The sequence below is a fragment of the Eublepharis macularius genome, chromosome 15 (genome assembly GCF_028583425.1).
Source record: "Eublepharis macularius isolate TG4126 chromosome 15, MPM_Emac_v1.0, whole genome shotgun sequence".
Lineage (NCBI taxonomy): Eukaryota > Metazoa > Chordata > Lepidosauria > Squamata > Eublepharidae > Eublepharis > Eublepharis macularius.
In genome coordinates, this window is record NC_072804.1 from 33,190,411 (window position 1) to 33,216,435 (window position 26,025).

General features: G+C 47.0%; 1 protein-coding gene across 3 annotated transcripts in view; it reads left to right on the forward strand.

Moving 5' to 3' along the window:
• Window positions 1-26,025, forward strand: part of MAP7D1 (MAP7 domain containing 1) — a 68,430-nt gene that overhangs the window by 35,075 nt on the left and 7,330 nt on the right. The window contains exons 3-13 of one of the 3 annotated variants that reach the window (XM_055000001.1): window positions 2,286-2,354; window positions 7,231-7,394; window positions 8,510-8,624; window positions 15,280-15,390; window positions 19,389-19,511; window positions 20,334-20,476; window positions 20,837-20,958; window positions 22,034-22,284; window positions 22,823-23,009; window positions 23,763-23,943; window positions 25,690-25,794. In XM_055000001.1, the coding sequence (XP_054855976.1) occupies window positions 2,286-2,354; window positions 7,231-7,394; window positions 8,510-8,624; window positions 15,280-15,390; window positions 19,389-19,511; window positions 20,334-20,476; window positions 20,837-20,958; window positions 22,034-22,284; window positions 22,823-23,009; window positions 23,763-23,943; window positions 25,690-25,794 (1,571 nt within the window). The remainder of the gene's footprint in view (window positions 1-2,285; window positions 2,355-7,230; window positions 7,395-8,509; window positions 8,625-15,279; window positions 15,391-19,388; window positions 19,512-20,333; window positions 20,477-20,836; window positions 20,959-22,033; window positions 22,285-22,822; window positions 23,010-23,762; window positions 23,944-25,689; window positions 25,795-26,025) is intronic. The other 2 variants (XM_055000002.1, XM_055000003.1) reach the window with 2 other exon arrangements.

Below are 26,025 nucleotides of genomic sequence, written 5' to 3' on the forward strand. Positions count from 1 at the left end.
CCACGAATAAGGGTTGCTAACTTCCATTATAAAAATGGCCTTTTCGGAACAGGGACAGACTAATGAGATGGTCTAATTAAAAAGATCTGGCTTGGAGACAACCAAACTGATTATGAAGAGGGGATTCCCCCTTTCCTGTCAATTACTGTTTGTGATAAAACTCAGACTGAAGGTTGACAAGGGTACTGACCTCTCTTCTGGGTTGAGGGCAACTTGGAGCTCTGACCTTCGCAGCAACGCCCTGCTTTCCTCCTGTTATCACTCATCCTTTTGGGTTTTAGCATGATTCCATCATGAACAAAGCTAGGTAAACCCTACTTAATCCCAAATTAAAAACCCTTTTAAATTAGGGCAAACAGGACAAATATGCAATGTCAGTAAAAAGGGTTGAAAGCACATGTTTTAATTTTGATTGCTAGGTTTGTATGTGGTGTGTAGCTTGCAGGCTCGTGGCTAGGCACAGTTTTTTTTTAAAATGGGGAACATATTTGGAGTTGAGCATCGGCTGATGGCCTTGCAGTTTTGGTACAACCCGCTGCCTTGTTCCAGGAACTGGGCAAAAGGCTCCCTCTTCTCTAGTGTGAGTAGTGGCTGAAATTTTTGGCAGATTTCTCTCCTCAGATTTCTCCTGTCGTAACCTGAAGGCATAACAGCAAGGTGAAGGGAACTGGGGACTGTTCCCCGAATGTAAAAACAGCTGCCACCTAGAACAGAGAGAATGAACGGAGTGGTTCCAGCAACAGCCTTTAGCTGAGGGCGGGTTTAGCAGGCTGAGCCCCAAGCAAAAGGAAAAGTTAGTATCCTTATTTCAAGTTGGGTGGGGAAAGTAAATAGTTTGTTGAGATGGGAGAAAGGGAGAGGGTTTAGAATAAGTAATAATAACAGTAATAATAATAATAACATTCTATTTATATACCGCCCTTCAGGACAACTTAATGCCCACTCAGAGTATGTTGTTGTTATCCCCATAACAAAACACCCTGTGACATGGGTGGGGCTGAGAGAGCTCTGAGAGAGCTGTGACTGACCCAAGGTCACCCAGCTGGCTTCAAGCGGAAGAGTGGGGAATCAAGCCCAGTTCTCCAGATTAGAGTCCTGCACTCTTAACCACTACACCAAACTGGCTCTCTAATTGTGAGAATCGACAGTGTCAAATCTAATCTCTGCAGGCAAAATGAAAATAAATAAATAAATAAATAAAAGAATAACATGTAACTGCTGGCTATACATCTATACATCTCAGATCCTTATATTTGACTGCAAGACCCCATTGTGGTCGCATGTCAGGCAGTAGCTTGCAAATTCCCCTTGGCCAGTGGTGCAAATAGCCCCTTCTCCCCTATGCCATGCCACTGGCGGGGTGGGGGAGGAATGAATGTTTGTTTTTTTCCCCTGCACAAAATTTCACCAACCTGTACAAAACTGGCACGTCCGAGCAACAGTTGCCACCAGGACCTTTTTTCTGATGTGTTAAAGCGACCAACTTGGGATTGTATGGAACAAGACGAAGCAATCTCTCCATCTGTTAGACACTATAGCGTAAAGTCCCAAGGCATTCACTAATGTAATGCAAGAGAGGAAGTTGGCATACTCCACGCTGAGAATCAAATTCCTCTACATTTCAAACTGTTGGCCTGCCATTTGCCTTGATATTTGACACGAGACTCCTGTTTGTTTTGTTTTTAAACTTGTATCTGTTTTAAACCCTCCCCCCTTCTCTCTTTCTGGTTTGCCTTCTCTTCTGGTTTTCCTCCTCCTCCTCTCTGCTTTCTTTTTCCTTATTTTCTCTTCTATATATCTTTCTCTTGCTCTTTTCTACCCTAAACTAAATGAGGGTTTGTGTGTTATGTTTAGGATTTTAAATGAAAGTCCTAAACATAGCACACAAACACTCATTTAATTTAGGGTAGAAAAGAGCAAGAGTCCAGTAGCACCTATAAGACCACCAAACATTAGTATAGGGTATGAGCTTTCGTGAGTCACAGCTCACTTCTTCAGACAGGGTGTTACCCAGCAGTAGTGGATCCCGTTGATCTTGAAGATGGTCACAAAAAGCTAAGAAAGATTGCCAGTGGTAACGACAAGCTGCTTCTATCAGTCTCTTCTCCATTTTATCCTCACAACAACCCTAGGAAGGGTAGGTTAGGTTGACTGGCCCAAGTTCACCCAGCAAACTTCCATGGCAGAGTGGGGATTTGAACCTGGGATTCCCCGGTCCCACTCTCGACACTGTAACCACTGCACCACACTGGCTCTTTTGACTTTTTTTTCTCTCCTCACTGCAGATACTCAGAAGGCTCAAGCCCGGCACAAGTTGGCCCGGGAACGGCGGGAGGAGAGAGCCAAGCATCTAGGTGAGGATTAAGCCTGCATAACTTGGTGTCCATGCACTGGGGGACATGATTGACATTCCAGGCTCATGATGTGGTTCCCCATATCTGTTCATCCTTCTCAGTGGCCTGTGCTTCTTTGAGGGAGTCCTTGCAAGACGGTATTGCACATAAAAAATCTTGGAAAAGTTTGATGCTGATAAGCACAGACAGGGTGCTGTTGTCCTTCTTCTGCCTGCATTTTCTTGCTGTGCCTGAAGGCGGCACTGTTAAGGGGCCTTCCTTCCGGTCCAGCCCTGGCCTATCTTAATCGGCTACCTCAGGCAGCAGATTTTGGACACAGTTGAAGGGCAGGAAATTGTCGTTCCTTAATGGTTTCCTAATTTTTTTTTGTTTTTTTAACTGCTGGGAAAGCGCCACTTGGATTTTCTCTCTCTCCCTTATCCGCCGCTGCCAAAATATCTTGGGCCCAGAATGGGCAACTGGAGGGCCCTGAATTAATTATGGATGACGTCACACTCACTGAAACCTTACCAAATTTTGTAATTAATGTGTAATTCAAAAAGACAGCCCACAGTTTTGCTTGTAAGGAAAAAAGAATGCCTTTTGAAAGGTGTGAGAGACTGAGCTGTTCTTTTAACAGTATATTTGGGGGGGAGGCTGCGTTGGTGAATGAGTGCATCTCTTCCCAAGGCCCCTCTTCCTCACAAGGGTCTGTTGCGAAGACACAGATGCAGCTCATTCACACCACCCCAGTCTCTGAGGTTGGCAGCTGAGGAGCCAGACAACATCACTCTCCTCATGGATCAAACGCAGCATTCGCTCGCTCTCGTTTGCTGCCTGCTGCTTGCACGTTGCTTCTCCCACTGGCTTTTGGACTCCACACCTTAAGCCTCACCCGAGCCACATATGCTGCCTTATTGAAGGCCGCCAATTTTAGTACAGAGCGGGGCTCCCCAATGTGACATCTGCCAGTCAGCTTCCTGGTACCTGCTTGCCTCTTGAATTTTGAAGATAAAATCCAACGGATGTTGAATTCATCACTTAAAAAAAAAACTAGGAAGATTTAGATTACTTCCTATCAATGGATTAACTAGTGAAGCCTTTAGGCAGGTGCACCACAGCCATTATGGTTGCCACGTACCCATGTGTGTGTATAGAAATGTGACAACAATTGACATCACTTCCAGTTTTTATCTGGAAGTGATGTCATGATGATCCTGGAAGTCCTTTCCTAGATTGTTGTGATGTTACTTCTTGGTAAAACCCAGAATGGTCATCTCAGTGTCATTTGATGCCTCCCCTCTCTGTGCCCTGTCCCACCCCCCGCTCAAAGCTCCAGGAGGGCTTGCTAGCCCTCCTGCTATAGCAGAAGGCTGCCCACTATCAACCTTCTTTGCCCACCAGCACTCCAAACAGCAGTAGGAGGTAAAAAACCAACAATGTTGCTGATATCACTACTTTTTGAGTGTCAAAGGCCTTGGAGGTGACAAAAGGTAGCCGAGAAGTGATGTGGTGATGTCGCTCCCACCTGATATCCCTACCCCCACCATCCTACCAGTTGCTTGGCCTGGCAACCATAGCTCTGGGGGTTTAGGGAAGAGGTCTGGCAACCATACCAGCCATGCACCTTGTGCTTGGCCACAGACAGAGACTCTGGACTTCAACTCTCCCAACGTTTTGTGGTTGGCCTTGCTCCCATGGTAGCCATTTTATGAATACCTGTGCCTTGACAACCATTTTGTGGTGGCATCCACCACACTTCCTCAACATTCCAAACGCACCCTAAGAGTTTGATCTCCAAATTGAGAATTCTTCAGTTTGACTCTTGCTTTTCCTCATGAGCTTCTGAAGCCAAGGAAGTGAAATCTCAAGTCCTACCTTGATAAGAGACTCCCCTGAATGCAATCTGTGAAAATACATGGAAGTGGGCACTAAACACTTCTGGATTCACCATTTCAGTGTGTCGCACCAGAGGATGGCTATTTAAAAATGTGCACGTTCCATTTCCAAGAATGCACAACATATAAGGTGCTAATGTATCATTGGGGCCTGTGATTCAGGAAGTTGCAAGTTCAAATCTCTATTCTACCAAAAGCCATGCACTATGTTATGAGGGTAACAACTGAGGGCTGTCATAAGGGAAAAGATGATGTATGTGAAGGTCTTTGGAGACTCACAACAAAATTGGCAAATGTGTATCTCTGTTCTTATGCTGCTATCAGGAATTGCCTGATATCAGCAGAATTCTTTCCTGATAACAAGAATTGCCACAACAACCCCATTTGCAAATGTTTTGGGGTGCACACAAGATCTTTCTTTCTGGAGGTTCTGTTGGTTGGAACACTCAGTCCAATTTTGTGTAAACAAAATACTATTTCAGAAAACGGGAGTGGCAGATCAAGAACAGGGGAACTTTCTCTCCGATTATGCATTCTGGCAGAATGAAGTTGTCCTTTTCCATTCCTTTCCTGTGAAGGCCAGGGGAATTTTTTTTTTTAAAAAAAGAAATCTTTAAAAAAGAAAGGCACACTAATTTTATGGGATGCAATTCTGATGAGAGAAAATTTTATATCCAGGAACTTGGGCATGGGGGAAATCTACTGCTTTATCCAGCATCTACAAATATGGACAGATGCACACACAGTCCAGTTACGTCAAAATCCTGGGTTCTTCTTCCCTGTGAGCTGGGAAGGGAATTTCCTGGCTACAGGTCTTTAATTCTGCAAAGTGCCGGGTGCTGCTTGCAGCACTGGCAGCTTCTCTCCTGCTCTTCCTCTCCCTATACCCTTGCCCCCCCTGCCCCCCCCACGCTTTGCAGTTGCTCCAGCATAAATCACTTTCCACCCTCATTCCCCCATTGTTTGTCCTGAATGTGTTTTCAAGCCAGCTTCCCGCTCGCTTTGTGCTTGGCCCAGCCTGGGCCTCTCCTCCCTTTCCTCCCGTTAGCATCCTGCCTCTCTCGGTGGCCGAGGGTCTTTCCCACTGCAACCTACAGTCAGCTGAGGATTCAGTAACTGCAACACAGCCCCCCTCTCAGTGGCTTCCCTGTGTCTTTCTTCCCAAGGCTGGGCTGTGCCATCTCAGCTTTCCATCATGACAGGAGCCTATTTATGCATTTTGTGCACTCAATTTAAAAAATATTTTGCCTCCTGCTTTCCCTAATTTGCTGACTCGATACTCAGCTGACATTAAAGATGTAGAAAATGCATCAAGAAGTCAATAGAAACACATCTGTCTGTCTCAAGCAGCAGCATAGATTGTAATCTCTTATGCATGGGTGGTCCTGGTGATTCTGGGGCCCTGGGCAAAAATCCAGGATGGGCCCCCAGAATCACCACCACCCCACTGCTGCCCCACCGGCTGGGGCTAGACAAGGGGGTCCCCCTTGGCCTGTACAAGGGGGGCAGGAGCCATCTGCCTGAGTCCCAGATGGGGCAGGTGCAAGTGGTTGCAGAATCCTGATAATCATTTTATTTCCCCCCCCTCCTGGGTGGGGGCATGAGTGGTTGGGGCTCCCACAAGTGTGGGGCTTGGGGCCTCTGGCTCCGTTGCCCATTAGTTAATACCTCCCCTGCTCCTTATGCTCAGATATTTTTAAAATCATGTGGCTTGCTTACAGACATAGCGTGAGGTGATAGTTGAGGTGAGAGGCAAATCCTGATTTGCTGCTCAGTTGTTTTGAGGAAGAGCCCCGTGGCTCAGAGTGGTAAGCTGCAGTACTGCAGCCCAAATTCTGCTCACGACCTGAGTTCGATCCCGGCAGAAGCCAGGTTTAGTTAGCCTGCTCAAGGTTGACTCAGCCTTCCATCCTTCCAAGGTCGGTAAAATGAGTACCCAGTTTCCTGGGGGGGAAGTGTAGATTACTGGGTAAAGCAATGGCAAACCACCCCGTAACAAAAAGTCTGCCAAGAAAATGTCGTGATGTGACATCCCCCCATGAGTCGACTCGGTGCTTGCACAGGGGACTACCTTTACTTTACCTGTTTTGAGGATAAAATGAGAACCTTGTATGCTCCTTGTAGAAAGAGCAAGAAAAATATGTAATCAAAAGTACCTTAGGCCAGCTGATCCAAATACCCTGGAAGTTCAGCATGTCGAAGGAGGGAATGTTAGAAAATATGGACTAGAGGATGAGGAAGATACACACATTTTATATTTTGCATTAACATTATTATCCCACCGAATTCAACACATCACAGGCCACGGTAATAACTAAAAAGCAATAGAAATCTTTCATTACAAAGGACAAACTGCTAAACAGCACACTTGTATTACTGGATGCTGTGATAGTCTCTGGACGTGGGTGTGTGCACACATACACTCAAGGTTGCTACCTTCCAGGTAGGGCCTAGAGATTTCCATGAATTACAATTGATCTCTAGACTCCAGCTCCCCTGGAGAAAATGGCAGCTTTGGAGAGTGGATTGTATGGCATTATCCCCTGTTGAGATCCCTCTCTTCTCCAAACGTAACCCTCTCCAGGTCCAGCGTCCCCAAATCTCCCTGGAGTTGGCAACTCTAGGTCTGTTGAGCTAGATGGAGCTATGAGAGCCAGATGGAACCTCCGAATCCAGAGGCAGTATGCTTCTGAACACCAGTTGCTGGGAGGATTGTGTTGATGCGTTGCAGGTGGCCTTCCTGAAAGTGTCTGGCTGGAACTGGGATAGTGGACTAGATGGGGTTTTGGTTTGATCTGGAAGGTCCCTTCTAGGGTTGAGAATGCATTGAATTTTCTCCCCAAACTCCTTTGCCTGGGTCTTACCAGATAAAATGAAAAGCGTGCCATTTCTTTGCAGTTAATATATCCCAGGATTGTGTGTTTGGGGAGTGGGGGCAGATTTAGGCACTCTATCCCCATCCATGTCTTACTTTTTCTCCTTGATCTTGTCCCTTGTAGCTGCCAAGCGAGCTGTGTGGCTGGAGAAGGAAGAGAAGGCTCGACTTCTGCGGGAAAAGCAGCTTGAAGATCGGCGGCGCCGGCTTGAAGAGCAGCGAGTCCGTGCTGAGAAACGGCGTGCCGCTCTGGAGGAGCGCCAGCGGCAGAAGCTGGAGAGGAACAAGGTGTGCAGAGGATGATATGGGAGAGAACAAGTGGGTGGGTGCAGGGAAGTTGGCACCAGGACGTGGTGGGTATGGTGGGCTATAGGTCACTGGAATAAATCGGAAGAGGAAGTATCAGGCACTGGGAAATGGAATCCCTTGTGAAGGAAAGATGAACAGAGTTTGTACAGAAAAAATGGCTGCTTTGGAGGGTGGACTCTGTGGCGTTATACTGTGCCAAGGTCTCTCCTTTCCACAAAGTCCACCCTCCCTGGCTCTATCCCAAAATATCAAGGAATTTTCCAACCTGGAGTTTGCAACCCTAATATGTGGGAGTCTATAGTGGGAGGTGGAATAACAGGAAATCGGTTATTCTGTCCACTAATGAAGGTGCCTTTTGGATCCAAGCCGCTGAGCATGCGGTACAAATGATACATAAAACTAAAAAGTACAGAGTCATAATCTCAATTGGTGTGAGTCCTAATGTTGTTATTCTGTGGGGCTACTGTATTTATTTATTTTTTTCAAACATGGAGAATATTTATTAAAATGTATAAGTAACATTGTACAAAGAACAATGATGATAACTTGCCGTTTTTAAAACATAAGATAAAATCACAGCAAAAAGGCAAGATAAGAACAAAACATTTCTCATCTACCAGAACATAAAACAAATGTGGGGGGGGGGAGGGGGGTGGGTTGCAAGTATGCGCACAAATATAAACATACAGGAAAGTAAGAGTAGATTTAACTTTAAGGATCTATTACTGGGCAGTATTAAAGGAAAACAAATCCTAGATAGAGGAGATGGGGAGCAGGTGGGACAGGTCGATCCTAGATACAGTAGTTGGAAGGTAGGAGATTAGGAAATCACTTTGCATGGCAATCTGTGAATACTTGTGGAGGTGTATTCTTTATTCTGCTGGTTTTGTTTAATTATGGTTTAATCATGTTATCTACTTTTGCCATGGGATCAAGGAGGTCTAAAACAAATATTGGGGGGGGGTCATCCTTATGTTCAATCAAGCTAAACCCCAGTCCTTCCCCAGTTTCTGCATCCTTATCTGCAGCAGCTGGTGATGGCTGAGTTTCTCACCTCACATTTTCTCTCTTCTTGATTCTCCCTTCTCCATCAGGAGCGCTATGAAGCTGCCATCCAGCGTTCAACGAAGAAAACCTGGGCAGAAATCCGGCAGCAACGGTGGTCATGGGCTGGCGCACTGCACCAAGGATCCCCCACTCACAAAGATGGTGAGTGGCAATGTTTGCATGGGCTCTCTGACATGTTTAGGGTGTGCATTTGGTGGAGGGGGGAAGGCTATATGTGCATGCAGGCCAAGATGTGCTTGGGAGTTGTGCATGTGGGCATAGCGGGCCTCAGTGCTTTTGCATGGCTGGGCAATTCTGCACATGCATGCACCTGGTTGAATAAGAGGCCTTTGCTCCCTGATTGGTAGCTGGAGACCAGTTGCAGGCCAGCCAATTTGCATGGGGAATGCAGGGCTTCTCCTCTTCTAAATGGGCTACTTATCACATATACTGATGCAAGTGGGCCACATTCCTGTAGATGCTTTCCCTTCTCTACCTGGGAGCTACCTGGAACCTCCTACAGCTGTTTCCTCCTCTGTCTGTCGCTCCAGTCATGTAAGATTAGAAGTCGGGGTTTGCAAAAAGGGGACCCAATTGGGCATAGTTGCAATGCTGCTGTGGCAGATTGATTTGCTTCACAGACACTGCCAGCATGAGCTAGGCCAGGATGTCATGTAGGGGTGTGAGCAACCTGCAGTTTACATAGACAAACTCAGTATCCATTGTAGAACTTTGCATTCCAAGAATCTAAAGTTTATTTTCTGGAGGGTTTGTGGGGTGGCGAGGGGTCTAGTCCTCATGGTTATGGAGGAGAGTTTAGAAGAGTGTGTGCAGTTTCTGATACAAGCTTAGGAATAGAAACGAGCTGGAAAAGGACTCCAGTAGTCAAGGGATGAAAGAGCCTCTTCCCTAGTTATCTATGATGCGTAGCACTTGCCTCCAGGTAATCAAGGAAGGAAACTTTACAAAAGCTGGTTCCTGATTTCTTGTAGAATAAAAATGACTAGCATATCTGTGAGCAGGCATGTCAGCAAAAACATTTTTGGATTTGTAACTCCTATGGGTTTCTTTACCGGGCTTACTTCAGTTTTGATCTTTTAAAGCCTTAATCAGGCTGGGACACGTATATAATAATGAAAAGAGTGTTTGTATAGATCAAAGCAGCTCGCAGAATAATCTTGTGGTAACCCTTAAAATAACTCTGTAAGATACGCCAGTGCCATTATCTTCACCCTGACCTAGACAGCCCAGTCGAGCCTGATCTTATCAGATCAGAAAGCTAAGCAGGGTCGGCCTTGGTTAGTAATTGGATGGGAGACCTCCAATGAAAATCAGGGTTGCAGAGCCAGGCAATAGCAAACCACCTCTGTTAGTCTCTTGCCATGAAAACCCCACCAGAGGTCGCCATAAGTCAGCTATGACTTCAGGGCACTCTCCACCACCACTACTACCACCATTATCACCATATTATTGAGGAGGAAATAAGGCTGAGAGACAGTGGCTAGAATAAAAGCCACCTAGTGATTGAATGGCTGTTGCAGGATTTGAATCAGGGACTGTCTCTTTCATGCCTTGGTCTCTTTGGTAGTGCGCTACACCCACTATCAGGAAGTGCTTCTCTTCATAAAAGTTCTCCTGCCGTCCTTTGGGGGATCAGAGACGGTTCATCTGATGTTTTTATTGTAGTACATTGAATGGTCTACTAAGAATGGCCCAAATTCTCAGCACTCCTGATCATCAGGGTGTGGGGGAAGGGGGGGGAGGGATACAAACTTCTCACATGAGGCATGTGATATTTTAAACATTTATTGGTTTAATAGGACGTGTTCAAATGTTCTCTCTTTTTTGCGTAGTTTGATATTATAGCTGTGTTGGTTGCCTCTGGGTAAAAGACAGTAGCTGTACCATTAATGATAAATTAGGAAATTTCTGAAGTGAGATAGAGGGCCTAAAGCCTGCCTTTGACTTGGAAACACGCTCTTTGACCTAGAAGCTTTTTCTCCTGGTCTTGGCTGGGTGGGTCAGTTGGTGAATCTGTAGCGATAAAAGGACCCTCTGTTGGTTTTCAGAGTCCCTCTTTTTACACCCTTGTTTGTGAACTACATGGCTGAGCAGGAATTTGAACCTGGGTCTTCCTTGCTCCAAGTCCAGCAGGTGACATTCACTAAACAATTCTGCTCAAATGAAGTGAGACGGATGATCCTCTCGGCCGTTAGATGAAGGGCTTTGATGTGGCTGTATAATTTCTGTTCTCTGTTGTCACTCTTGATTGCAATGTGGTTGTTTTTGTGCAACTGTTGTGCAGACCATTTTCCTTCCGTGTGGAACACAGGTTCTTTTTGTTGTGCTTTGACCATGGTGTTGTGTACATTTGTCACAAAAGTCCATTGTTGAGACACTTCTTGTACCAGACCTGTTTCCTCACTCTGGTGGACTTGCAGCAGAAGGTCTCTAACCTAGTGGAGCATGTGGGCGCTTGTGGATTTTGATAAGAGATAGTGGGCACCACCATAAAATGGCCGCCAAAGGAGAGGGTAGGGTTGCCAGGCCAAACTGGGCAGGAAGTGGGGACAAAGGAGCATGCATCACTTCCAGGTACAATCATATGGTAAAATCATAGAGTTTCTGGCAATTCCTAGAGCTATCCTTTGTCACTTCTAGGTTGCGCCTGGAAGTGATGTAGTAACATCAGTGACATCACTGTTTTTATTTTATTTTTCTCCTTCTGCCTTCTCCTGCATTCCTAAAGAGGGGGATAGTCACAAAACCTTGGGAGAATACAGGAAGTTGTTTTGGAGTGGGTACTCCAGGCAGGCCCAAAGGTTACGTTTCCTGAACTCTTCTGGAGAAACAACTAGTCCAGTGAGGTGGAGGTACGTTGCCAACATCCAGGTGGAGTCTATGATTAATCTCCAGACCCCAGAGATCAGTGCCCTTGGAGAAAACAGCAGCTGCAGAGGGTGGCTTTATGCCATTATACCCCCCCTGAGGTCCCTCCCCTCCCCAAACTCTGCCTTCCCCTAGGCTTCATGCCCAAATCTCTGGGAATTTCCAACCCAGAGTTGGGAACCCCAGTGGAAGATAACTAAGACTGGTTCTTTGCTTTGGGGGAGAAAGAAGTGAGCACCAGAGGCAGCTACTGGGAATCTTGAGGATCCTCTGGTACTTGTAAACTAAGAACAAATTTATGGAATCAGCAGAATAAATGGACCCAGGAGTTTTTTCTCAAAGGAAAATTTGGAAGAGCACAGTGGTATGCAGCCGTATTTTGCACACGTAGTGCATGCTGGTACAACACACATGCACATTTTTCTTTATTGTGTATGTGTGCTTGCTTTATTTTTCTTATGAGTCACATTCCATAACATTTAGAAACCTACACAGAGAGTGGGAGAAAATCCTGTCAGCTGGGAACATGACTGCGTTCACGCAGAAGACTTTCATTTTTGCACAAATGTGCTTTTAGGACTGCACCTTTTTGTTTCCTGGGGCTGCAGATTTTGTGTCTGGTTGCACTGCACGTTAAAAAAACCAACCCTGGTGTGGTCTACACGGGAGGAGTGAGAGGTTTAAAAATCTGCCCTCCACCCCTGACACCTAGCTCTCACTGTTAGCGATCATGCAGCTTGTCGCATTCCACATCCCAGATCTGGAATGCAAGTCCCTCTCTCTAAACATACAGTCACATTCCACTGTCCTAGTGATGGTGACTGTTTTGCTAACATCTCTATTCGAGAAACAAAGCAGGAAAATATTGCGGGTTGAAAAAGTCCACTCATTCTGAAACTCTAGGTGAAAAGCTTTTCCTAACTGCACCAGTCATCAAAAATCCCTCCCAATATGCCCTTGATAAAACTGCACAGCTAATAGTTAGGAGGACACTCTAAATAACATAATAATAATAACATTCAATTTATAGAGAGGCAGTTTGGTGTAGTGGTTAAGAGCGTGGAACTCTAATCTGGAGAACTGGGTTTGATTCCCCACTCCTCCACTTGTAGCCAGCTGGGTGACCTTGGGTCAGTCACAGCTCTCTTAGAGCTCTCAGCCACACCCACCTCACAGGGTGATTATTGTTGTGGGGATAATATGACATACTTTGTAAACTGCTCTAAGTGGGTGTTAAGTTGTCCTGAAGGGCGGTATATAAATCGAATGTTGTTGTTGTTGTTATTATTATAATATACTGCCCTTCAGGACAACGTAACACCCAGTCAGAGTGGTTTACAAAGTATGTTATGATTATCCCCACAACAACAATCGCCCTGTGAGGTGGGTGGGGCTGAGAGAGCTCTGACAGAGCTGTGACTGACCCAAAGTCATCCATCTGGCTTCAAGCGGAGGAGTGGGGAATCAAACCCCGGTTCTCCAGATTAGAGTCCTGCTGCTCTTAACCACTACACCAAGCTGGCTCTCTTCAGCCACCTTTGGGAAGGAAACTGTTGGTGGGAGAGGCAGAGGCATCTGGGTGAACGGAGAGAAAAACGCATGGAGCAGAAAGTTTCGAGTGTGAGCGACAGGAAACTTTTGACCACGATGCGCTAAGGGTCCTTCGTTGGACTTGAGCTGGTAAAGGGGCTTTATGTACACTTCTTCCCAAGCGTGTCAGGTGCAAAACACAATTCCATCTAGTATGTAAATTGTGACGGCCTATGGCTATAGACAATAAACTCTTTGGAACTTTGGAATCTAGTATGTGGGGAAATGAAATGGTATAGAGAAGAGTTTTGCATGAACTTCTTGACATATTAGCCCCCAATTACGTGTATCTTCCACAGTTAAGGTGCCGTGTTTTTTGTTGGGCCTCTAGCGTCAGCCTGATAAATATAGCTAGCCCTGTTTTTCCTACCACTTATCTCCATGCTAAGAAAAAGTCACCAACTAAATTTCTCTACGTTTGGCTTGGTGTCCGTGCCATTTGTTTCCAAGGAGCCTGGCATGGAGCAGTACACCCTACCAGGCAGGTTGACCCACCCCAGGATGAACTCTTATCACAAAAAAATTATTAATGGCAATCTCTTCTCCCAAATGCCCAACAAAACTGGAGCTTTCTGGTCAACCAAGTCAATGAATGGAAATCTCGAGTAAATGTAAGTAAACAAAACCTGGAGGTTAAATAAAAGGAGCACCAGCTTCCTCTTTCCTCATTCATGGAAATCTCAACTTCTTTATGATGCGAACTTGGAAGAAGTCCAAGCAAAGCTGCCTATTTTTTGTGGCACAGTTTTACTTCCTGGTATTCAAAGAAATGTTTTGAAAAAGTATGAAACAGAATATAACATATATGCAAAATAAATTCACAATAGCCCTTCCTTTTTTTTACCAGAGGCTTGTATTACATTGTTCAGGGCCTATAAATTCACCACAGAAATCTCCTTTTGTCTATCAGCCACACACTCGCCTGAGAGACACCTCTCTCAGTTTCTTGAAGGGTTACCCATAGTGCCTCCTTTAGCAATATGCTGAGAATGGGCCAATTTTTGACAGTCCTTCATAATAGTGTGGTGTAGTCATCTGAATGTATGACTAGAATCTGGGAGACCCACGTTTGAATCCTTGCTCTTCCAAGGAAGCATATCGGCCAGTCTCCATGGGCAAGTCAAATACTTTCAGCTATGGTTGTCATCCAAGCACTGGCAACCAGCAGAAGGCCTAGTGGGTCAAGGGCATACTAATAGGTGTTGTCAGTTCTGGGTTTGTGTGTCATTGTGTCAGTGCAACACTCTAGGATTGTCCCTAAACTCTATGGTTTGTCATAAAGTTTTGGTGGAATCCTAGAGCGTCATATTGATGCAATCATGTCGCTTCCAGAAGTGATGTTGCAGCATCAGTGCAATGCCTGTTTCCCTCCATTTCCCCCCTACTGCTCTACCAAACAGTGATGGGTAAGTGGGGCTGCAGGGTGGGAGGGCTATAGCAGGAGACCTGTTCAGCCTACTCTCAGCTAAAATAGGATAAAATAGAGTCGAGAACTATATAAGCAGCTTTGGTCCCCCATTGGGGACCAAAATGGGGTATAAATGAAGTAAACAAGTAGATAAATTCTTGCAATGCCAACAAATTTTGACTGTCTAGAAAAGGACACACCACCTTGTCACTTATCCTAACAGACCAAACCCCACCATTGGCATTTGGGAATGGCATTCCCCTCAGGGACTCCACAAATCTTGCAAGGAAAAACTCTGTGAGTGCAAATCTGTTTCCTGCTCTACTTCTGCTTCCACCTTGTCTTTGCCATGATTATAAACATTCTGTAGAGCATCTGTGGACTCTGAGAGCTTGGTATTTTAAAAACCTCTTTTTAAACCTTTGATCTTATGCACGCTCACCATGGGAGTAAGCTCCAGTGGGAGTTACTTCTGTGTAAACCATGCAACAGGATTGAGCTTCTGGTCTGTATCTGGTGCTACTTGGAGAAAGGAGGAAAGGGAGCTGAGTTCTTTATGCGTGGCTAACTTGCATGTTCGATTGCAAAAGCCAGCAATTATGAATGTGGCAGCAATTCCACCAAGCGACTGCCTCTCACACTTAGCTGTGCCTTGGATGCAGCGTGCGTACCACTGAGTCATTTTGTGGTCCTTGAGTTTATACAGGAGTTGTGACATAAACACATAAACAGGTGTTAGGTTTTGTACTGGTATATAGACAGTGCAATCTGGTGGAAACTGGCAAACCTGCACCCCTAAATACCCCACCAAGTTTCCCCTTTCCTGCTCCCTCCACTGCATGACGTCTGCCCTCTGCCACTGCATGCCCGCATGTCTGCTGGATTCTGCCCCACTGCCCCTAATGCCCATGTGTCTTTTCCCTCTCGTAGGTACGAGCAGGTGCTCCCTCTCTGCCGTAAATCTCCCCAAACACGTGGACTCTATAATCAACAAGCGCCTCTCCAAATCTTCTGCCACCCTCTGGAACTCACCCAGTAGAAGTAAGAGACCCCCCGGGGGCACCCCACAATGCCAGGGAGAAGGGGGGTAGGGGGCAGTACTAATTTGGAAGGCACACCCCTCCCTACTCGAAAAGTTCAGGGTGGGGCACACCTGTTTAAGAATGGAGAAACCCCATTTTAAAAGATACATATAATGTGATATAGCTGGGGCCTGGAATGGGAGGTGCCATTCCACCCAAGCAAAGGGGACACTTGGAATTCAGGAGTCAAGGATTCATTTCATTTTTCATTTTTAAAACACACAGGTTTCAAGCATTCATGATGACTGAGATAAGCTTTCAAATATGTAGGCAGCGTGTATGTACTTTCAGAGGTTCAGGCTCGGTGGGATTTCTAGCGCCCAGGGGTGGGCTTCTGTCCCCCGCATAAGCTTCTGGCTTCCACTCATTGCTAGCAGAAATAGAATAAATTTTGCAAAACAGACAAGACTATGCCAATTGGTTTAATTTGCATAATGCATACATGGGGCCAAATTCTGGTTTCTTTCACATGGATCTTGGAGCTGCCGTGGTGCAAAATTTGGAGATCTTTGTACAGAATATTTTACTGTGGAGTCCCCACAGCACTGAATATCAGCCAGTGAAATGGAATACCTTCTTGTTTTGTTTCCTCCCGGCGGGATTGGTATGATCTCAAGTGAGCAGCAAATTGCAAAGCTGAGAGAGAGTTTGAGGTATCCTGTCTTTTTAGGACTTTAGAACTTCCCTGGAGGTCCCCGGTAATAAAGCCCCATCAAAAAGCAAGCTATTGAGTTCTGCATTGACTTCAGCCACCTGACTCTACTTATGGGGAGAGGATAAGGACCCTCATGCCAAGGAGGTATCTCCCCCTCCTCTTCTGCCAAGCAGCCCCCATATCCACTATCTGGACTCTACTTTCAAGTGCCATGTTCACGCCACAGCTGTGGCCTTTTCCTAGTCATGGGAGAATTTTCCGCTCCTTCCCTGTTTCCTGTAGTTAATTCCAAGTTTGGCAGCTGCCTAAACAGCCAGTCTTGATGCTCTCTGCCAAGCCGCACTACTCCCTGGAAGGTGTGCATGAAGGATGGATGTTAATTTCCAACCACTTGAAGGGGAAGGATATTTTCCTGTTCTTGACTGGGGAGGTACATGTTGCTACTGCCACTCTTCCCGTTATCAACATGTGAAACTGCTTTATGCTAAGTCAGGTTCTACTGCTTAAAAAAGAAAATGTTCCGCGGGTGCTGGGTGCCATCCCAGATAAAGCAAAGCCGTCTCAGCTCAGATGTATGTTAGCAACTCATGTCAGGCAGGAATGAGAGTTTATTGGGGTGAGAGAAATGAAGGGCACTGATCGAATGTGTGGATAGTGCTGGGGAAATACTTCAGGAGGCCCCAATCCAACCGTGTGCGCCCCCTCGCCTATTCCAGCAGAGATTTCCAGCATCTCATTTGCTGGGGGAGGGGAGAAAGATAATGTACTCAGTTCCAGGTAGGAAGCCAGGTTGGTCTGCAGTAGAACAGCAGGGTTTGAGTCCTGTAGCACCTTAAAGGTCAACTAGATTTTCAGGATATAAGCTTTTCAGTTACTCGAAGAAGGGAGCCTTGATCCTCAAAAGCTCATACCCTGAAAATCTAATTGGTCTCTAATGTGTCACTGGACTCAAATCCCATAATTTACTCATTTATTTTTATGGTTCCTCTGTAGGGTAGGTCAGTTTTATCATGCATACACATCCCATTGCAGAAGGGGGCAAGTTGAGCTTGCATAAAGTTACCAAATAAGTTCATGATCCACACAATTTGAATTGCTTTTATAAAGCAGGCTCTTAACTTGCTGCTTAGAGTTACCAGCCTCTAGGTGGACCCTGGGTATTTCCCAGAGTTAAAACTGATCTCCAGCGTACAGAGATCGGCTTCCCTGGAGTAAAGGGATGCTTATGGTATCATATCCCCGCTGAGGTCCCTCCCCTTCCCAACCCCCCCCCACTCACTAGGAATCTCCCGAACTAGAGTTGGTAGCTCTACTTGCAGTGTTCCCCCAATGTATAGGAGGGGCATCACAAGAAACCTCTCTTCTGCTCACTCTTCCATAGTGTGAGGTTTTGGGGGGGCTCCAAGCAGTTGCTGGCAGTGGGTCAGTGCTGGGTGGGATGTTGGCGTGCCTCCCAAAAGGGGCAGGCACTAAGATAGAGCTCTCTGGATATAAATTTAGAAAATGTGCATGCTGCCTCTCCAAACTTGCTTGAGGCTGGTCACAGCAATAAATTCATATATATATATCTGTAGTCAAGCTAATAGTCTGCCTTAGGAACTCTGGCAGTGATTCTCCAAAATTCTGGCAAAGGATCCACCCGTTCACATCTTTTTACAGGAAAGGCCAGGAATTGAACCCAGGACCTTCCGTATGCAAAGCCAGTTCCCCACTAACATTCAAAGGCAGTGCCTTCTCCATGCCCCCAACTGGGGCTCTCAACTCCTGGCTTCCCTAAGCAAGTCAAGCAATGCCGGATTTCCCTCAGCTCCTCTCTCTGCTGCTGCTAAGGATAGTATTTCCTCCCATGGCTGTTTTGTTTCCCGGTTGCTTAGCAATGATTAAAAATACCCCGGGCATCTGAACGAGGAGGCGCAGGGAACGGCCTGTGTCTGAGCCGGCCTGCTGACAGCCCACGTGAGGATTGTTCATGGAAGTGGAATTGGGCGGCGCCCCATGACAGGATCATTCAGACAGTCGTCCTTACGCATGCCCGTGTGTGTTTGTGTTGCTTTACAAAGAGGAACATCCTGTCAGAGGTTGAGGAACTTGATAACTGGGGAGTTTTTGAAAAATTACCAATGTTTTCTTGATGATTTTGAATAAAGACCGTTCGTATGATGAGGTGATGTATTTGTGCTGTGTTTCATCTCCGTCTCCCCACATCCCCAATTTCCTGTCACCCAAGTCTTTGTTACCTAATCTAATATTTTTTTAAAAAATTTTTTTAATTAATTTTGAATTAGTTTACAACATATAACGCACAAAACATAACATTAACAAACTTCGACAGATGTTTAAAACAGTTCGTTGTAACCATATTATGAGTTATTAACTTACATTAAATTAACAAGTAAAATGTTATTATAGCAAAAGCAGTATTAAATAGAACTTTATCTGGGTAAGACTACCACAAACCCACATTTCCGTATCTAGGATATCTTGATAGGGCAATTTTGTTAACAAAAGCTCATTTTTAGAAAGGAATTCTAAAAAAGGTTCCCATTTAGTATAGAAGTCTGAATGACCTAATCTAATATTTTTAAACAAAACATGGTGGCTTTCTAGCAGCCGTGGGATAGAAAGCCGGACCTAAGAAATCTAATAAAATTGTGGTAAAAGCAAAATTGCAACCCCTGAAAATGAGGAAGTCTTTCTGTGAAATGTTTCAGTTCTGGCAGATTTTCCGAGTGAAGAAATCCTGCTGTTGCGAGACAGCTACTGACCCTTCTGTGTCTCTGTCTGTTCGGGGTGTCTGGGTTTTACTCCTACACAGTGATCAGGACACATCTGTCTCTATTGTTGCTTGTTGCATCCATCTACACATTGAAGTTTTCTGAGGCCGTGGCAGGCCATGATCTTGACGTGTGGCTGGACCATTGTCAAGATTGTTTGTCTGCCATGCCATGAAAGTTGATGTCATGTTTCCAGGCCTTTAACTTCTAGGAGCTAAACTGAGGAGGAAAGACACAGCTCCTGTTTAGCACTACATATGTTCAGACTCTGCATCCAACCTGAGAGGACATATGTTCCTTGACAGCTTGCCTTACCTGGTTTGGGGGGGCGGGGACAAAATGCCTTGTAAGACAAACTCTGCAAAGAAAAGGTGGTAGACCTGAACACTGGCCTATGTCTTCGGAGAATTTCTTTGGAAAACTGGGGGACCAACACCTCGTGCTGAGACTCCCCATAACCAAGGGTTGATTGGGCAAATCTTGAAACCTGCCTAACGACAACTGTCCCCTCCTTTTTTCCATCACCAGATCGTAGCCTACAGCTCAGCCCCTGGGAGAGCAGCATAGTCGACCGGCTCATGACGCCCACGCTGTCCTTCTTGGCCCGCAGTCGGAGCGCCGTGACACTTGCTGGTAACGGCAAAGATCAGGGTATGTGGGGTGGAGGGGCTGAAATTGTGTGGGACGAGGGGAGGCCCCATTGTGAGCTCTCCACAAATGTGGGTAAATGGACATTTGAACCAGAGTCACTTTTATGTTCAAATCCAACTCTGTCCATACTGGCATCCTTGTTTTTCTGCTGCTCTCGAGCCCAAACCCTGAATCCTTCTCCTTCTACATAGGAGTGGGGGCAGAGGGGGGGGGGGACCTTCCACGTCTTCATGGCCTCCTGCTGATGGGCTTTGCACCAACACAGAGCAACAATTTCTAGAGCTACCATTTTGGTGCAGTGCCCTTCACACTCGGCAGATGCCAGCTCAGCTAGCACGTACATTAAGGGGGAGGGTTTGTATCTTCCTGCTCTGTTCTTCCTCACTTGCTGCAGTGATAGGAGCTGAGGTTTGCCCTTTTATGCTGTGCTTTGCTTTATATTTATTAAAATGGCATTTGTATTGTTCAGGTCGAGGAGAAAAACAGGATAAGAAACACAGGGGGAAGATTACTGGTCTTGTTGGGTTTCCTTCCCAAATTCCACGTCTACTTCTGGGCCTCATCTCAGGGCCGTTTCCACACTACTCACCTTCATGCGGAACATAGTGAAAAAAACGCAGAAGATAGCATCTTCTCGCGCGAGTTTCGTGCGATGTCGCGCAAAACTCGCGCAAGAAGACACTCTCTTCCACATTTTTTTCGCCACGTTCTGCAGCATTCCGGATGAAGGTGAGTAGCGTGGAAACGGCCCAGGTGAGATAAGGCCTGGGCTTCCTGGGTGGTCCGCTGACCACCCCCGTCTTTTCATTCTCCCCACAACAGTACCTGTGTGCCCCCGGTCAGCTTCTGCCAGCCCCCTCAGCCCCTGCAACAACCAGCGCCTGCACCACCGCTGCTCAGAGCGACGGCGGCCGGCAACCAGCAGCCCAGACGTGACGCCCCGGCGGAAGGCTGAAGCCTCCCCTGTAAGTGACCCTGTGCTCTCTTGTCCCATGATGACAGCCCATCAGGATAGGGGCTGAGGAGCCATCTGGTCCCCCATGCGATTCCCGACGCTCACCAGCCAGAAGTTTCTGGAGTGTTTACAAGCAGAGCATGTTGGCGACAGCCCTCTCTGCGGTTCTTAATGCTCTCCTTCTGGTATTCTGGGGTACGCGGCCTCTGAACCCAGGGGTTTCATTTTAGATGTTGAGTCCTTTTGGAAAAGAGCGGTTTTCAAGTTTGGAGATGTAATTGCTAGGCTCCTGACCACGCTTTCTCTGCGCTTCTTGGTACCTGACGGCTGTTCCTTTGTCTCTCTTATCATTGCCATACCTCATCCTTAGAAAAAGAAAGAGAAGAAGGACAAGGAGCGGGAGAATGCCCAAGAGAAGAGTGCCCTTGCCCTACGCAAACGCCAGTCTCTGCCAGCTGGGCAGGCTCGCCAGCTGCGCACGCCTGAGAGCAGGTAGGAGCGACAAGGCCGCTCTCCTGCCCCGTATTTTATTTATTTCATTTATAGCCCGCCTTCCTCCCCAGTGGGGATTCAGTGCGGATGACATCATTCTCTTCTCCATTTTATCCTCACAACAACCCTGCGAGACAGGTGAGGCTGAGAGTGACTGGCTGGCTCTAGGCCCCCCAGTGGTCTTCCATGACAGAACGGGGATTCAAACCTGGTTCTTCCGCTTGACATGCCAAGGGCCCAGGTTCAGTCCCTGGCATCGCCAGTCCCATCAAGCAATCAGTTTTATTCTTGCGATTCACGACCAGCACAAGCATTGCCAGTTAAAAGGATCAGGTAGCAGGTGATGAAGATGTAGAAAACCTCCCCTGAGACCCTGGAGAGTTGCTGCCAGTGAGAGTAGACAGTAGTGGACAGACTCGGTATAAAGCAGATGGGTAGGGGCTGTGGCTCAGCGGTACAGCATCTCCTTTGCATGCAGAAGGTCCCAAGTTCAATCCCCAGCATCTCCAGGTTAAAAAAAAGACAAGGTCACAGGTGATGTGGAAGACCTTGGAGAGCCACTGCCAGTCAGAACAGGCAACGCTGACCTTGATAGACTGTCATGTGTTCATGGGACAACTCATATGGGGAGGAGACACAGCTTTGTGGTAGAATAGCTTCCTGGCTGAGTTCAATCTTCAACATCTCTAATCAAAAGGATCAGATAAATGGAGATGAGAAAGACCTCTCTGCCTGTGGCCCTGGAGCACCGTTAACAGTCAGAGTAGAGAGTACTGACCTTGACTTCAGTGTAAAGCAGCTAGGGAGGTGCTGTGGCTTGGTGGCAGAGCATCTGCTTGGCGGTCAGAAGGTCTTGGGTTCAATCTCTGTTAAAAGGGTCAGGTAGGAGGTGGTGTGGAAGTTGATGCCAGTCAGAACAATGGTATCCTTGACGGACCAAGGGTCTGACTTGTTCTAAGGCAGCTTCATGCATTCTCTGTAATCTTGACTAGGCCAGTTGTCAGGGCTGCTTGGTTGGTAAGGCCAGACCCCTTCTCCTCCTCCTCCTGACAACGTTGTGCTTCTCCTCTGGCAGCCCGGGCCCCAAGCCAAGGCCTGCCTCTCCAGCTATCACCAAGCAACGCCCAGCCTCTCCTAGCACAGGCCCTAGTTCTCCGCACCGACCAGGCCTGACGCGCAGTGCCCACTCTTCACCCAAGGCACGGGCCCGCAAGCAGAACAGCAGCCAGCCAAAGGTTCCCAAGGCTGAAGAAAAGGAACGAAGAGTATCCTCCCCTGCACTGAATGAGACCCCCAAGGTCACAGGGGGCAGTGAAGTGGCACCAGGTGAGAGGGGTACAGGGGTGGGAACTTTGTCTTTCCTCGAGGCAATCATAGACAGGTTACAAAATACCTAGGGGGGTTATAACCCCTGGATTACATCCTGGGAGGGAAGTGGAGACTAGGATTGCCAGGCAGAGCTTGGCAACTGACAGGAGGGTTAGGCAGGGAAATGGTGGGGGGCAGCAAGGTTGGCTATGTCACAACATGATTTATGGGGTTTACAGCAGGGTAGCTCTAGGAATCACTAGTAACTATAATTTGGTCATAGAGTTTCTGGCAGTTCCTAGAGGTACCCTATGTCACTTCTGGGTTTTACCCAGAAGTGATGTCATGATGTAGCTGACTTTACTTTAAAAAAAAATGATTTTCTTCTGCTGCCACTCTGAGCAATGGCAGACAAATGAGGCTGCCAATGGGAGGCCTCCCACCATAATGGAGGCCTGGCTGCCTTAGCAGCAATGCAGAGAAGAATCCTGACCCTCTGGGATTCCCCCTTCCTTCTTTGTGAGGTAGTCTAACCCATTTTTGGGGGGCTCTGCAGATACCTCTAACCCCTCTGGCACAGCCAGTCCAGTTCCTGCTCCTCCTGCCACCACCCCGAGCAAACCCATGGCAGGCACCACAGATCGGGAAGAGGCTGCCCGGCTGCTGGCTGAGAAACGGCGCCAAGCACGGGAACAGCGGGAACGAGAGGAGCAAGAACGCCGGGAACAGGAAGAGCGGGAGCGGTGAGTTCTCAGGCAGGAGATTCCACAAGTTGCTTGTGGAACTTTTTGGCTGATACCTGATGCAGTGCTGGAAGCCCCGCTGAACCTGATTGCAGTTTCCGATAATGAGGGATTGCCATTCCTTTTTCTTCCCCTAAGGCCAATGTTTGCTGTAATTTTGGACCAACCAGCCCCTTGTTCCCATCCTCTAGCAGTCCCCTCCTTGCTTTCTCCCAAGTCTTTGCTTCCTGCAAACTAATTCTTGGATCCTCTGATCCCCATTACGGATGACTGCAAGCAAGCCAGAGACGAGTTTTTTTTTCTTCTCTCCTGCACAGTATAACTCGTAACTGTGGGTCTCACAATGCCTGACTATTTCAATGGTATTTTTTTACTCAGTTAAAAAAGAAGTGTAAAATGCTTCCGATTGCAAAATGTGGCCTGCTGTTTGGGTGGAGAATGTGGATTACTTTCAGCGCAGGGCACCCACTGCAAATTGAGAGTAACAAGTTGCTCTTGTTTTGAGGCATGCTCTTAAACTTGCTTCCAGGGTTTGGAACCACAGAAACCATGACAGTGCTTCTGTGCATGTGCAGAATGGACATTCCTTTGTTTTGAAGGAGGCCCAGCCAGGCCTCTGGACTCATAGTTTTACCATGATACAGATTTCTCCCACCTCAGTGGAAAAACAGGCTCATCTTTCTTGCCTGCCTTGCGATATCTGTTCTCATTCTCTGGCCGGAATGCATGACGGTATTGTTTGGTACCCGGCAGGCGGCTAGCAGAGGAGCGGGCCCAGCAAGAAGCAAAGGAACGGCTCCAGCAGCAAGCTGAACTAGCTCGGCTGGAGGAGGAGCGGCGGCAGGAAGAGGAGGAGCGGGCCCGGCAAGAGGAGCGTGAAGCCCAAGAGCGGGCCCGGGCGGAGCAGGAAGAGCAGGAGCGGCTGCAGAAACAGGTGTGTATGCTGGGATGATGGACAGGAAGCAAGGGGGCTGCAGGTAGGTTTGCCAGCCTCCAGGGTGTGGCTGAAGATCACCTGGTGACAGAGGTCAGTTCTACTGGAGAAAATGGCTGGTTTGGAGGGTGGGCTCTATGGAATTATACCCTGCTGAGGTTTTTCTCCTCCCCCAAACCCCACCCTCTTTTGGCTCCATCTCCAAAATCTCCATGTATTTCCCAACCTGGACCTGGAAATCCTAGCTGCAGGTTGGGGGAGGCAGTGGATGGAGGTGATAGATTGGGACTGAGGTTTCTCTTAAAGTACAATGAGCAATGTGCCAAGCAAAATGCACCCCACCTAGAATGTTTGATGGGCCACCAGCCTGGGAACACAAAGGGCAGGGCCTGGAGAATTGCACTTTGCTCCAGATCACAGAGAACAGGTCTCCCAGAGCAAAGGCCAACTTCAGAAGGCTGACTCTATGGCGGTCCTTGTTAATGTCTGGGAGGTAGGAAACAGGATGGGGTATCACTGCCATCTAGTGGTAGAAACAGGTTATGCTTTCTTGGATGGAAACTGCTTATGCGTACATCTGAATTCCTACAAATGAGCTTGATTTTTTTTGCACCTTAAAGACTTCATAAAACTTTATTCCAGCATACAGTGCCCTGCTAGTACTGCAAATTTGGAGGTGGATTCGGCTAAGATGGTGTCTGGCTGCCCCCAGATCACCAAGTGAGCTTTCATGGCAGATTTGAACCTGGGTCTCTTCCACTCTCTAACCATTGCTCTGAGCAAGCATACAGCTATGGGGCTACTGATGATGATCCAAAGAGTTGGGCATCTGGACCAGATTGGGATTCCTTTAAGCGGCAGAGTTCTAGCTCTAGTAGTAGATTTAAATGTAATTGGAAACGGAAAGGAAATTTGGTAGGGGTGTGTCAGTTTCATTTGATTCTGTTCCATTTCCTTCATTCTGTTCTGCTCCACCAATAAAGCTCTGAGAAGCTTACAGAATGTTTAAAAAATTTTCTCAAAGCAATCCATGAACAAACCCACCAAACCTGCAGCTCTGTGGCTTGGACCGGAGGGGGCAGGATCTGTAATGGCGGGGGTGAGGAGAGTTCCTCTGTCCAGGAAGTGGACACAGGTGGTCCTTGCTTCCACCTTGCTGGCTGATTGCGCTTCAGTCATACAAACTATTCCTTTCTATTGGTGTAGTGAAACAGGGGTCCAGTGGCCCCTTAAAGTCTTAACAAAACATATTCCAGCATAAACTTTTTGGGCATCAGAGCTAATATAAAACCTTATCCTAGAATAAATTGTTACGGTGGCCTTGGACTTTTATTTAATTTTGCTGCAGCAGACTAACACAGCTTTCCCTCTGGGATTACCTCTTTCAGAATGCTTCTTCAAGCAGGGTTTTTGTTTATGGGGACTTCTCTAGGGTTTCACTTAACAAGGGCAGGCTTTCTGCCAGAGGTAATAGGAATTCCACAGCTCAGAATCTGAAGAACAAAAATAACAAAATCTGAGCATCTATATCCCTCCTGCCATTTCGTACACTGATCACTGAGCAAAGGCATCTCAGAACTGGGCCAAAATTGATTGGCTGCCCCCTTTTCCTCTGGAATCAGGGCTAGAATATCTGAAGGCATCTTCTTGCCGGGTTTTGCATTGCTTCTTGGCTGGCCCTGCCAGGGCTGGATGTGCACCTTGAATTACAGCTGCAGCGTCAATCTCTCCTCCTATTGCTTGCAGAGGGAGGAAGCTGAAGCTCGAGCACGAGAGGAGGCAGAGCGCCAGCGGGTGGAACGTGAAAAGCATTTCCAACGGGAGGAGCAAGAACGGCTTGAGCGGAAGAAAGTAAGTGGGCCTTTCCAGCAGGGGCTGGTGTTTATTGGATGAATAGACAACACAGAGGAAATGGAGGAAAGACAGCAACGTAAGTGTGTAGAGAGCCTAAGATGGGAATGGAGGCAGAGAGCCAGAGATAGCTGTAGGACTACTAGAACTCCTGCTGTGGCAGGAGGCCTCTTGCCAGCAGCCTTTGTTTGCCTGCTGCTGCTCTGAGAGGAGAATTTTTTTAAGTTACTG